This window comes from Pteropus alecto, unplaced genomic scaffold (genome assembly GCF_000325575.1).
Source record: "Pteropus alecto unplaced genomic scaffold, ASM32557v1 scaffold25, whole genome shotgun sequence".
In the NCBI taxonomy this organism is placed as follows: domain Eukaryota; kingdom Metazoa; phylum Chordata; class Mammalia; order Chiroptera; family Pteropodidae; genus Pteropus; species Pteropus alecto.
This window is the reverse complement of record NW_006441955.1, coordinates 22,433,580-22,445,766: the sequence shown is the minus strand read 5'-3', so window position 1 is coordinate 22,445,766 and position 12,187 is coordinate 22,433,580. Positions and strand designations below refer to the sequence as shown.

Genomic DNA, 12,187 nt, shown 5'->3' with positions numbered 1-12,187 from the left:
TCATTTGGATTGACAGTGGCAGAACAAGGAATACAAATTGTAAAATTAGTAGGGTAGGACTTTTTGAGAAGAGATCTGAGAAAACACTCGAAGGAGGCAATGGAATTAGCCATTAAAGATATGGGAGAAGTTCCAGACAGTGACTACAACTAGAGCAAAGTCCCAAAGGTAGGAGTGTGTTGAAGGAAAGGCTATAAGGCTCATATGGATAGGTGTACAGAGTAAAGGAGAAAATAGTAGGAGATGAGGTAATAGAACTTTTGGAGGGCCACAGACTTACAGATTATTACAAGCTCTTACCTTTTACTCTGCGTGAAATGGGAAGGCATTGTAGGGTTTTAGGCGGAGAAGGAATATGAAGTGATGATTACCTTAGTCCCTCAGTTGAGAAGGAACCATAGTGAGGCAAGAGAAGCAGCAGCAAGACCAGTGAGGAGGCTATTGCAGTAATTCATGTGCTAAATTAGGGACTGGCTCAGATCACGATGATAGCAATGAGGACGAGCATATATGTTTTTAATGTAGAACCACCTAAATTTCCTGATGGACCGAATGCAGCTCACAAGGGAAAGTGAGAAGTCAAGAATGACTTCAAAGGTTTCTACTGAGCAATTGGAAAGATAGAGTTGCTGTCAACTGAGATAAGGAAGGTTTGAATTTAGAAAGCTTGGTGTAGAAAGCGGATTGATCAGAGGTTTAATTTTGAACATGCTGAGTTTGAGATGTTTATTAGGCATTAAAATGGAGATGTCAAGCCGGCAGTTGGATATACAGTGTGGAATTAGAGAGAGAGAGCTAGCCTAGAGGAATATATTTAAGAGTCGGGAGCACTAGAGCTATGAGACTAGCTGAGATCAATAAGAAAACAGATATAGATAAGGACGTGAACCAAGGACTGAGCTCTGAGGCCCTCCAATATTAAAAGGTCAGGGAGAAGAGAAGGGACCAGCAAAGATAACTGAGGAGAAATTTTTTCTTTTTCTTTTTCTTTTTTGATAAAACAAAAGCCGGTGATGTTTTTGAAGCCACATGGGGGTGGGGAGGAGGAAAAGGAATGATCAACCATGTCAAATGGGGCAGATAAGTCAAGAACAATGAGAATTGAGAATTTGCCTTGGATTTAGAAATGTAGAAAGATCCTTGTTGATCTGATGAGGACAGTTGTGGTAAAATAATGAGGGAAAAAAGCCTGTGTAGAGTGGATATAAAGAGGATTGGAGAGGTATTATAGACAGAAAATATAGATAGATATTTTGGAGAGTTTGCTTGCATTAGGGGACAAGAAACTGGGCTGTTGATGAGGAGAGCGGGTCAAAAGTAGATTTTCTTTTGTTTTATTCTTTAAGATGGAAGAAAGAAAAACATGTTCATATATTGTTTGGAATGATCCACTAGAGAGCAAGGAATTAAAGATGTAAGAGAAAGAAATTGTTGTGAAACTTCAGAATACCAAAGACCAAAAGATCTTAAAAACAACAGGAGAGAAAAAACAGATTACATCCAAAGAGACAATTAGGCCAAAGCAAACTTTTCAACAGCAACAAAGGAAGTGAAATAATACCTCAAAGAGCTATGAAAAAAATAACCGTCAACCGACAGCTGTACACCCAACAAAACTATCTTTCAAGAGTGAGAGTAATATAAGGTTATTTTCAGATAAGTGAAAACTAGAGTTTACAAATAGATATATACCAAAGGAACTCTTAAAGTATGTATTTCAAGAAGAAGGAAAATGATTCCACAAAAAGATATGAGATGAAAGAAAGAATAGTGATCAAAGAAAATGAATTGGTAAATGTGTAGGTAAATCTAAATAAACTTTGTATAGAATAATAATAATTTTTTGAGGTCTAAATATACAGAAGTAAAATACTGAGCAATAATCAGAGTGTGGTGATTACTGAGTGATCTAAGGTTCTTGTATTTCTTTGTTAAGATATTGACTTTAAACTTGGTAAGTACACATAGCAAATTTTCAAGAGTAATCTATTCTAAAAATAGAGTAGACATGGGGAAAAACAGAATATAAATAAACAAATAAAAACTGACCAATTTTTAATAGACAAAATTGGAAGAAAAGAAGTGTAGGTACCAAGTGGAACAGGACAAGCAAAAATTAAGTAAGTAGAAACAAAAATAAATATATAAATGTATTAAACTCACCAATTAGAATAGAGATTGTCCCACCAGATTAAAATATAAACATACAAGTCAGAGCTGTATGTTATTTACAGAAATTACACAGCACATTAAGAAAATTGAAAGTTTGAAAATGAAGTCATGGATAAAAATACACTAGCAATCATTAACAAAGAGGAAGCTGCAGTAGCCATAATAACATCAGACAAAATAGATTTTAGAATAAAAAGCATTATTCGGAATAAAGAGGATTCAATCACTAAAAAGGTATACCAATTCTAAACATGTATACATCTAATAAAATAGCCTCAAAATTCATAAGACTACAAGGATAAATAAATAAACCAATAAATAATAAATCTCTATGAGATATAAATCTCCCTTAGTAGAAAGATTTCAACACATATTTCTGTGAAAATAAGAGAATAATAAGCACAAAATTCAAAATTGTTCCTCGGCAAGGAGAGGCACGAAGGTATGATAGGAAGAAGATATCAAGTAGAAGAAAAACTTTTAATTTGCATAATTACAGTAAAATTGAGATTATGAAATCTTAAACTAGGTGATGTGTTCATATGTGTTCATTCTACTATGTTTTAAAACCTATATCTGTATTACATATAATGTTGTATGTATCAAATATTCCATAAATCATTTTTAAAGGAAGATCTAAAACTACACTGGGAAAGTAAGGCCTGAAAAAAAGAGATGTGTCATATCTTTTTGAAAAACAAATGTTCTGTTCTTTCTAGTCTAGTCTTGTCTTTCTCCATGGGCCTTACCCTCTCACCTCACATCTATGAAAAAACTGTTAATTTACAGTTAGGAGTTTAAAAAGCTGTTTTCTTCATTATTGCTAGAATATTTCCTATAGACCTAATCCAGACTCATTGGTCATTAAAATCAATAGACCTCTTAACTCCACGTTTTTTACTCCCACTTTGTCTAGACCATGTAAAAAGTCATTACGCAGTCTGAAATACAGAGTTTTGGAGAAAATACAGTTAGCCCATATTTGCCTTGCCTGGACACAAACTTTGATAAGAATATGCTTTAAGTAATTCCACCATCAAAAAATTTTCAAAAGGGCTTTTTTTTTTTTTTTCAATTTAAATGATTTTTTAAATTTGCTTTTTAGGCTGATATATATTCATGTGCTTTAAACTTCAAAAGGTATAAGATTTATACAGTGAAAAATTTCTTTCTCATTCTATTCCTTCGTCACTAAGTTTCCCTCCCTGCAAGCAAAAATATTATATTTCTATGTATTTTTCCAGAGATACTTTATGTGTGTATAAGAAAATTATAGATTGTTCTTATTATAAGAATTAGAGCATATTTTGTCATTTTGTATCTTTCTCTCTTTACTTAAAATCATATCATAGAAATTATTTAATATCACTTGACTTTCTCCTCTTTATATGGAAATATAGTATTCTACTTTACAAATATACTATAATTTAACCAGTCCCTATTATGGACATTAAGGTTATTTCTTGTCAAAAGAGCTTTTAAAGCCAGACATTGCCACAGTCATTCAGACAAATACTGGAAACATTTTAATGGAATAGAATAGCATATTTAGACTGTTAGATCAACATAAAATATTTACTGTGTAAGTATGAATCTTGCCTTTGTAAAAAGACCATGCTGATTGAATTCATGTAGATATGTATGATAAGCATATAGCTTATGTTTCAGAAAACAGCGTTTTATATTAGTCTGTTTTCTTTCCTTTTCAAGGAATATGGTACTGTTACCGGGAATACAGCAATCTTCAGGGACACCAAACTTCTCACTTAACTATATATGACATCGGGATTCAGAGTGATATAAGCACCTACTTTCAACTGAGACAAACATGGTTCATATTTAGTGAGTGGATTTTACAAACTGATTTTACAACAATGAGAAAGCATCTTTTTGTCTAAAGGAAAGCTTGGGTTGGTGTAACCTGTTAAATACACATATCACTAATGTCTTTAAAGTAGATGTGTTTATAATTCTATAAGCTACCATAAATGCAAAAGTCATCAAGTAGAATTTATTATATAATCTAAGAAAATATTGCTTTACATTGATTTCAAACTTTTGCCTTCAAATGTTTTGGATGTGCATGTTTATAGCCATTAACTTAATATTCAAGAAAAGTGTTTTGAACAGTAAAAATGCTTGATTTTTCAAACTTATTTTTTAAAAAGGTAAAAAAGAAAAAAAAAGAAACATTTTCTATGACCAGAATTTTCAAACTGTTTATTTTAGGAATTAGAATAATAAGTAACTAAAAATAAATTCACATTTTGAAGTGTTTATTCAGATTATCAAATTAGTTAAGGGTAATAACAAAATTTTTAAAGCAAGGTTATTTCAAAGATGCTTTAATCCTATATTCTTAGAATGGTCGTATTATAATATTTCTTGTGCTTCACAGAGATTCATATTCTTTAATCAAGATTTTAAAAATGGTCTCTAATTACATGTTACTTTAAAAGACAATTCATCTTCATATTTTTAAAATTCAAGAGCCAGGCAAGACATGTTCAAAGAAGCCTGGTAAAGATGCACAGAGAGAACCTCAGTGGGAGCAATATCTTGATAGGGCATTATCATTCCAGGTATGGGTCCCATGCTCATAAATTTGAAAACCTGATTTTGCCACTTCGCCCCAAATTTATTAAGCTTTCAAAGACAGGCTCACATTATGTCACCAGGGTCCATTTTATTTGTTTGCACTGTTAGGGTACTCTCCCTGACCAGAATGTAGACATATCCCATGTAGGACACTGCTTTCCTGGGATCAAGGCATATGCAGAACACAATTATTAATAAACAAGCATTTTTAGCAGCGGGCCTCAGATAGTCTTGATACATGCTTTCTTCAGGCTCATGCCAAGCTTGATGACCTAGCCCTGCTGCACAGAAGCCCCTGCTAGATTCCTTTGTCTGCCAAATTCAGCTGTTCTCCTTTCCTCGGGGGTAGTGCCTTATCAAAATGCCAAACCTTTGCTCTTTGGCTTCCCATTTCTAGCTTTTATCAGACTAGTTCCCTTCACAAAAAAAAAACACATTATTTTTTCAGATATGTTGTGGAAGAATTGTTTCATTTATAGCCATTTCTTTTTAATTACAAAAATCAGACATTTTGGGACTTGCATCTCCCTCTAATCGCTTTTCTTGAATTTGAGTGATTTCACATATCTTCAGCAATCCGCTTACAGTTAGCTACCATTTCTTAAGAGGACAAATCTCATCCGTTATGTATTGAAACGTCTACTTTTACTCTCAGATGGACCTTAGTTATAGGTTCTGTAACTTAGTTAAGGAGCTTCAACACAAAAATCATTGAGATGATTGGAATGTGCCATTGGAAAATTAAGGGATGTTCTTTGAGGAAAATTCTGAGCTTACTTTTATTTTCAAGTTATAGCAACACGAATTTTTCCTCAAATGAGCCTCAGCTTTCGCAACCCATTTATCGTACATTAATTGATAACTTGTGCTGTGTTTGGGCAAAATTCTAGGCACTAGAGACAAGTGCATACATGTGAAATTACACTCATTGACAGAAACACCGAAAATAAGCAGATTTATACATACAAAAATATAATTTTTATGAATCTTGGATTGTTTTAGGAGATGGTTCTATTCTTATTTCTGCTATTAATTATCCCAGTCTCCTCTGAGAAATTATAATTATATCAGCTTCTGTATAGGGTCTTTAAAATGTTTCTATTGTTTGCTCTTATTCAAACACAAAGAAGGAATATAATATTTAAATTCAGAAGGCAGTTAAATTTCTCTAATATAGCCATTTTTAATATGTAATTTTATAAAGATAGAAGTTTAATATGCAATGTTCTTATCAATGCAATTTCAGAATATAAAGTGATTCTGCTATATCTCATATTCTTAGGTTTCTCCAAAGAAGATAATGATTTTAGCTTAATATGGCTATACTCCAGATTTTGGGGGTCAATTTTATGTTTTATACATATGTGCAAATATGCATGAAAATGTAAATACACAGTTGAATTTTAAAAAGTGTAGTAGTGAAATGATACATTACTAAGATCCTCCCACATCTCTGGGTTAACCGATTTCGACCTGCTGGAAGTATTAAATGATATGTGATGTAACATCAGAATCTTAGTGGTATAACAATACAGTGAAATCATGAGTGCCCTATCAGTGGAAGGATTCATGTATCAGGAGAATAACTATTTAGAAAGGATGTTATAGAACGAATCTTTTCACAAATTAAAATTTAATTAATTTTCCATTAAGTTTCTTTTGTAAGTTTGGATTATTATTAGTAGTGATATATTTTCTTAATTTTAAGATCTATACCTTTTCACTTTTTAAAATCTCTGAAGTCAGGATGCATCTTATAATCAATGAATAGACATTTTATGAAGGAATTTTTTACTTTTCCAAAAAATATATTACTAAATTAAAGGTATATTTTAGAATTGAGGAAATAGAGTAATTAGGACTATTTGGTTTCAAGTAAAAAGAAACTAATTCAAGTTAGCTGAAAAGGAAAGAAAATGAGAACAAGCTAGGGCCAAAGCAGAGGTATTTTTATAAGAATATAGAAGTGTCTCACCAAAGAAAAGCAGCTGGACTTTTAAGTGTAGCTAGATCCAGGAAACAAAAGCCAAAAATAACTCAAGATTTCCTCTCCTTGTTCTCTTTCTTTGTATACATACACTTTATTCTTTATTTGTGCAGATTTATTTACTTCACATAAAGGTAGTTTTGATGGTAGTTTGTTAAGTTTTTATAATTCTTAGTTCAAGAGGTGTATAAACTTAAACTCAAAACTGACCTTGATTCCCTTAGTTCTAATTGTGAGACTTTTATTAGACAATTTGCATTTGGGTTTACACCCTGATATCATCAATGGTGGTCATGATGATGGAGTCACAAAATAAAAATGTGGCAGCCGAGAGGCTGCCCTATAAATCAGCAAGCCAATTAAATTAAAGAGATATTGTGAGCAGGATAGACAAAAAGTTTCTTCTGCAACGATTCTCTTACTCAGTAAAGTAAAAATGAAACATTTAAGAGCTGCCTAAAGCAGCCCTTCCTTCCATGCCTCTTTTCCCATTTCTGCAAATGGTGTGAAATGCTTCCATAGATAAAGCCTGTCCGAATGAATTGTTCAAACTCTAGCTAAAGGTTTTGGTCTAGATTTCTTAGCACTTCTTGGGGGTTTCCAAAGTGAATTTCTAAGAAGCATTTTGGGAGTGGTAGCGTGGCTGCAACTATGAAGTGTCAGAATTGGCAGGAATAATCATGAAGCTCAGTCCTAACATCTGCGGAGTAAGTTTATTTTTTTTGATTGATTTGTATCACGGACTTTTTTTTTTTTTCCTGTTTAAAGTGATAATCCTCAGCATCCTCGAAGTGTTTATCATCCTCATGCTGATCTTCCTTAGGAACCGAATTCGCATCTCCATCGCCCTGCTGAAGGAAGGGAGCAAGTAAGGCCCTGATGGAGAGACTCGCATAGTGTATAACAATCAGCCCCGTCAGTCACTGCCAGAGCATTTTCCCTTTAAGAAGATTTGTTAAAGAAATCTGCTCTTCATTCAGGAAGACTTGTTCAAGTTCAGACTTGCCACTTAGAAAATTCATGTTAACATGTCCTTTAGTATCCCCCAGACCTTCATTATCATAGGGTTAAATAAGGTTAAAACCTATCATGTCTATGTGTTAGCACTTTTTAAGACACCAAATATATGTTAGGAGAATAATGCATATAAAAGTAAATGAAAAAGTGCTATATAAAAGTTAGTTATATTACATGTTGTATTAATCCCACACTGAGTCGTATGTTAATATTAATGGTCGAGATCATTTGCAGAACTTTAAATCACCATGATTCCATAAAGTCAATTACATGCTACTACATTTTCTATATGAATGACAAAATTTGCCAATTGGCAGAATAATTGATCCCAGCAGCACCAAACTATACATTTTGTATCTATAGCTCTTAATTCAGAAACATTTCATACCCAGAACTATTTTTATTTAAATATGTTACAAAATAAACACTAAATTTTTCATAAAATTCATGCTGGGAGGTAATAACACCTATAGTTTCCAAACTATTCCAAAAGATCACTTGTGGATAATACCTTAAACTTTTGAATAATGCACGGAAGAAACAAGGAAAGTATTACTATAAAGCCAACAAACCATATTCTTTATTTAGAAGGATGGAAACTAAGTTGTTAATGATCAAGGACCAATTCATTTTAAATAGACTTTAAGGATTATTATAACAAAATTGTCATCTAAAATATAATAGTGCTACCTGAGGCCCATGGTTTAAATAGTTAACAAGCAGTTTGTTAAATTTAATTCTCTCTCCTTCCCACAATAACTGAAGCCCTATCATTAGCCATTGAAAATTACTGATTTGCTGGAATTTTTCAATAATGTGATATTGTGCAATTCACTGTAACTTGCCCCACCATTATGCTTCTAACTGTGTATGAGAGAGAGAGAGAGAGAGAGAGAGAGAGAGAGAGAGAGAGAGAGGGGAGAGAGAGTGTGTGTGTGTGTTAAAGGGCCAACCGTGACAGGTTGATAGTTTGCTTGAGAGAAAATAAGAGTTGGAATAAATGGGTGAGAGAATGCAGGGTAAACATAGGAATGCTTAATAATTCACTTAACAGCAGTGTCTGGAGAAAGGGGAGAACAGCATAGCTCAAACAGTGAAAAAAAGAAGGTAATAAAAGCAAAAGGAATCTTAAGATGTGCCAATGCATTAGGAATGGAAATAGTTCCATCATAGTTCTCAATGGCTACATCAAACAGTGTTGGACTTCATCCAGTGTCATATGCTAAAAAGATCATTCAAAAGTAGTTAAGAACAGGACAACTAGGATAGTGAACATTTCAGAAACCATGTATTATGAGGAAGTATCAGAGGAATTCAGAGGAATGATCATCCTGGAGAATAAAAGAATAAGGAGTTAATTGAAGGGTTGCTGTGTTGAAAAGGTGGTCATCTCTTCTCCAGAAGATAGTGGATGTGAGTTATAGGCAGGCAGATAAGGAAAAATTTTCTGATGCATTGATCGTTAAGACATAGTATAAGCTGTGTCATATAAGAGTAAGTTCCTAATACTCAGTGTGGTCACTAGAGGCTTATGAACATATTTTGAAGATAGTACAGAGGGATTTCTGAATTGAGGAGGAATTCTCACATTGGATCAGATGATCTTCAAAGTCCTCTGCAATTTTAAAAGTCTAAGAATCTAAATAAAAGGGATAAATATTATGATTATAATGTGTTAAATCTTTATGAGTCAGACAGATATAAACAAGAAAGGAGAGTGTTTGGGGAACTTTGGGCAGGAATCAAACATGAGCATTGAAATAATGCTTCTAACTTATAATAAACAAACAAACAAACTGATGACCAACTAAGAAAATGCCAGCATGATCAGCAAAAAAGAATCAATGGTTAATACCACTATTCATAGAACTAATTTAGTCTAAGGCTTATTTCTGGTTTTAACAGATAAAAATTTAATTGAGAAATTATAAGACTAGATCATTTCAAATTTCAACTATTGATTTCATTTCAGAGCCATTGGATATGTCCCTAGTACATTAGTTTATCCAGTTTTAACTTTCATTCTCCTCTCAATCTGCATTAGCTACTGGGCCGTGACAGCAGTGTATCCTTTGGAAATTTATTTCTTTATTCTTCGGGTCCACACTACTATTCAGGAACAGAGAATTCAGTGTTTTTTATCCTGGAAAGACTAGGAACATCCTAAAGAAATAACTGACTTTTTTTTTTTACAAGTTCTAAAAAAATTTCAGTTTAACGATTGAATTTCCCCTCAAATAGGTCATATGGTAGATTTTATTTTGTCTTCACATATGAGACTTCTCCTTGGTGATAACCTAAGAAAGCTCCTAATTATTTTGCTGTTTTTAAGAGGCCTCTCAGTGCAGCTGACCCATGTTATATCACTCTGGGTCTAAAAAATGAATAGATTATTAAATGGTTAGAAGTTTTTTAAAGTTAATGTCTCAAAGGACTTTTAAATTATTTGCATTATTTTCATGTCTATTTATTTTCAATTTACCAACAAATAATTTATCCTTAATAGAGTTTACTCAGTTACTTGGCTACATCAGGAGTACCCATATATAAAATCATAGCCCCAGATGGGCAATGTAAACATGAAAATAAAACCTGTGACCCAGAGGTAAGTATAATAAACTCTCTCTTTACTTAACTTCAATACAGAACTGTCCTACGTTTCATCTAGCAGTTGTGGGAATCATCCTGAAATAGAGATCCTGTGCATTGATAGGGGTCATTGTAGATTAGGGGAGGGTGAATTGGATGTTAAGCAGAACACTGAAAATGGTGGTCAGAATAGAGAGAAAGCTCTATTATTTCCTGAGCTCATTTTTCTTATATATCCGAGAAGCAGGTATGGTCAACAACGACACTGATAAATGTGAAATTATAGTGGGTAAAGAGGGATAAACATAGGATGGAAAATGAGATACTTTCTAGAGCTCATTAAAATATTATATAAAGTAATGTGATAGAAAATAACAGGAGAAGCTCACAGAAAAAGCACAGGACATGCAACTGGGGGCTTCACAAGAGGAGAAGGCAGAGAGGGTGTTATCTTGAAATAGTGGTTAATATTATATTATCTGTGGTTTTTTTTTTTTTTTTTTTTGAGTGCAGATTTTTAATACAACTGAAATTTCCAGAGCTTGCCCCGGAGCTCAGTGTATCTTTTCTTTCTATGGCGGAAAGACCCTGTACCATCAATACATCAATACCCTCCAGATGTTCAATCTGTTCGTTTTTCTCTGGCTTATAAACTTTGTCATTGCATTGGGTCAGTGTGCCCTTGCTGGTGCCTTTGCTTCTTATTACTGGGCCTTGAAAAAACCTGAAGACATCCCACCATATCCACTTTTCACTGCATTTGGACGAGCCATACGGTAAGTTCCACATTGAACCCTACATCTATTTTCCCAGTAGTGTTTAATGAGCTTATGATTCAATTTTGTGCTTATAATTCAAATGGTAAGGTATCAATGAGCTCAAAAGTATGATTCAAGATTCACGAATATCCATTGGCTCCGTCTGCTTTTATAGCCACAGTTTTATAACCTCTACTGAGGCCTTTATTATCCCCAAAGCCATAGGTTACTGGAGAGAAGAAGTGAGAGAGGGCACCAAATTACAGATTAAGGATTAACTTGACTCTGTCTCTCTATTGCTCAGCTCAGATTTCATGCTGACAGGCTACTGATATTTTTGTAGATGAATGGCAAAACATGTGCATGGTTTAAAATTCTCCAGACTTTTATCAATATAAATAAGAGAGTGTAAGAAGCTCTTTTCTGTCAGTCCTTTTCTGCAGATCCCTTTTACCTATAAAAATTATTTAAATAACATCATTTTATTTTTTCATTTTTTAATTAAGTTTATTGGGGTAACATTAGTTAATACAATTATATAGTTTTCAGGTTCACATTATAATTTGACATCTGTATATGCTATTGTGTGTTTACCACCCAAAATTCAGTTTCCTTCAGCTACCATATATTTGTTGATCTTTTTTCTAAGGCTAATGGGAGGTAACTGGAGGGTTTTAAGCTGAGACGTGACATGATGCCATTTACCTTTTATAAAGATGACTCTGGCTTTAGTGTTGACCCTGGTCTATAGATGGTCAAGACTGGAGCAGGGAAACCTGTTAGGAGGAATGCAGGGGAAAAGCAATCACTGGCCAGCAGGCAAGTCCTACAGGCAACTGTTGCCTGGGGCTGGGGTGGGGAGAGCAGTGAGGAGAGGGAAGAGAAATTGTCTTGGATAAGCTTTGGTGGCAGTTGGTAGAAGGTGTGGGAAGAGAAACAGAAGAGTTATTGATGGGTTATTTTTGAGGACCTGCCCTGCTTCTAGTAGCACCTGGCAGCAGTATCCCCATCTTCTTGCTTAGATTCATCAGTTTTAGTATCTGATCCCTAGAAAGGCAGTGGGTAC

The 12,187-nt window shown here is 33.8% G+C and overlaps 1 protein-coding gene across 1 annotated transcript in view; it reads left to right on the top strand.

Annotated features, from left to right (window-relative positions):
• The window catches only part of SLC44A5 (solute carrier family 44 member 5), a 123,079-nt gene that overhangs the window by 84,682 nt on the left and 26,210 nt on the right, over nt 1-12,187 (top strand). The window contains exons 11-15 of the mRNA XM_015595072.1: nt 3,883-4,014; nt 7,526-7,625; nt 9,747-9,839; nt 10,292-10,379; nt 10,877-11,139. Coding sequence (XP_015450558.1) covers nt 3,883-4,014; nt 7,526-7,625; nt 9,747-9,839; nt 10,292-10,379; nt 10,877-11,139 — 676 coding nt within the window. The remainder of the gene's footprint in view (nt 1-3,882; nt 4,015-7,525; nt 7,626-9,746; nt 9,840-10,291; nt 10,380-10,876; nt 11,140-12,187) is intronic.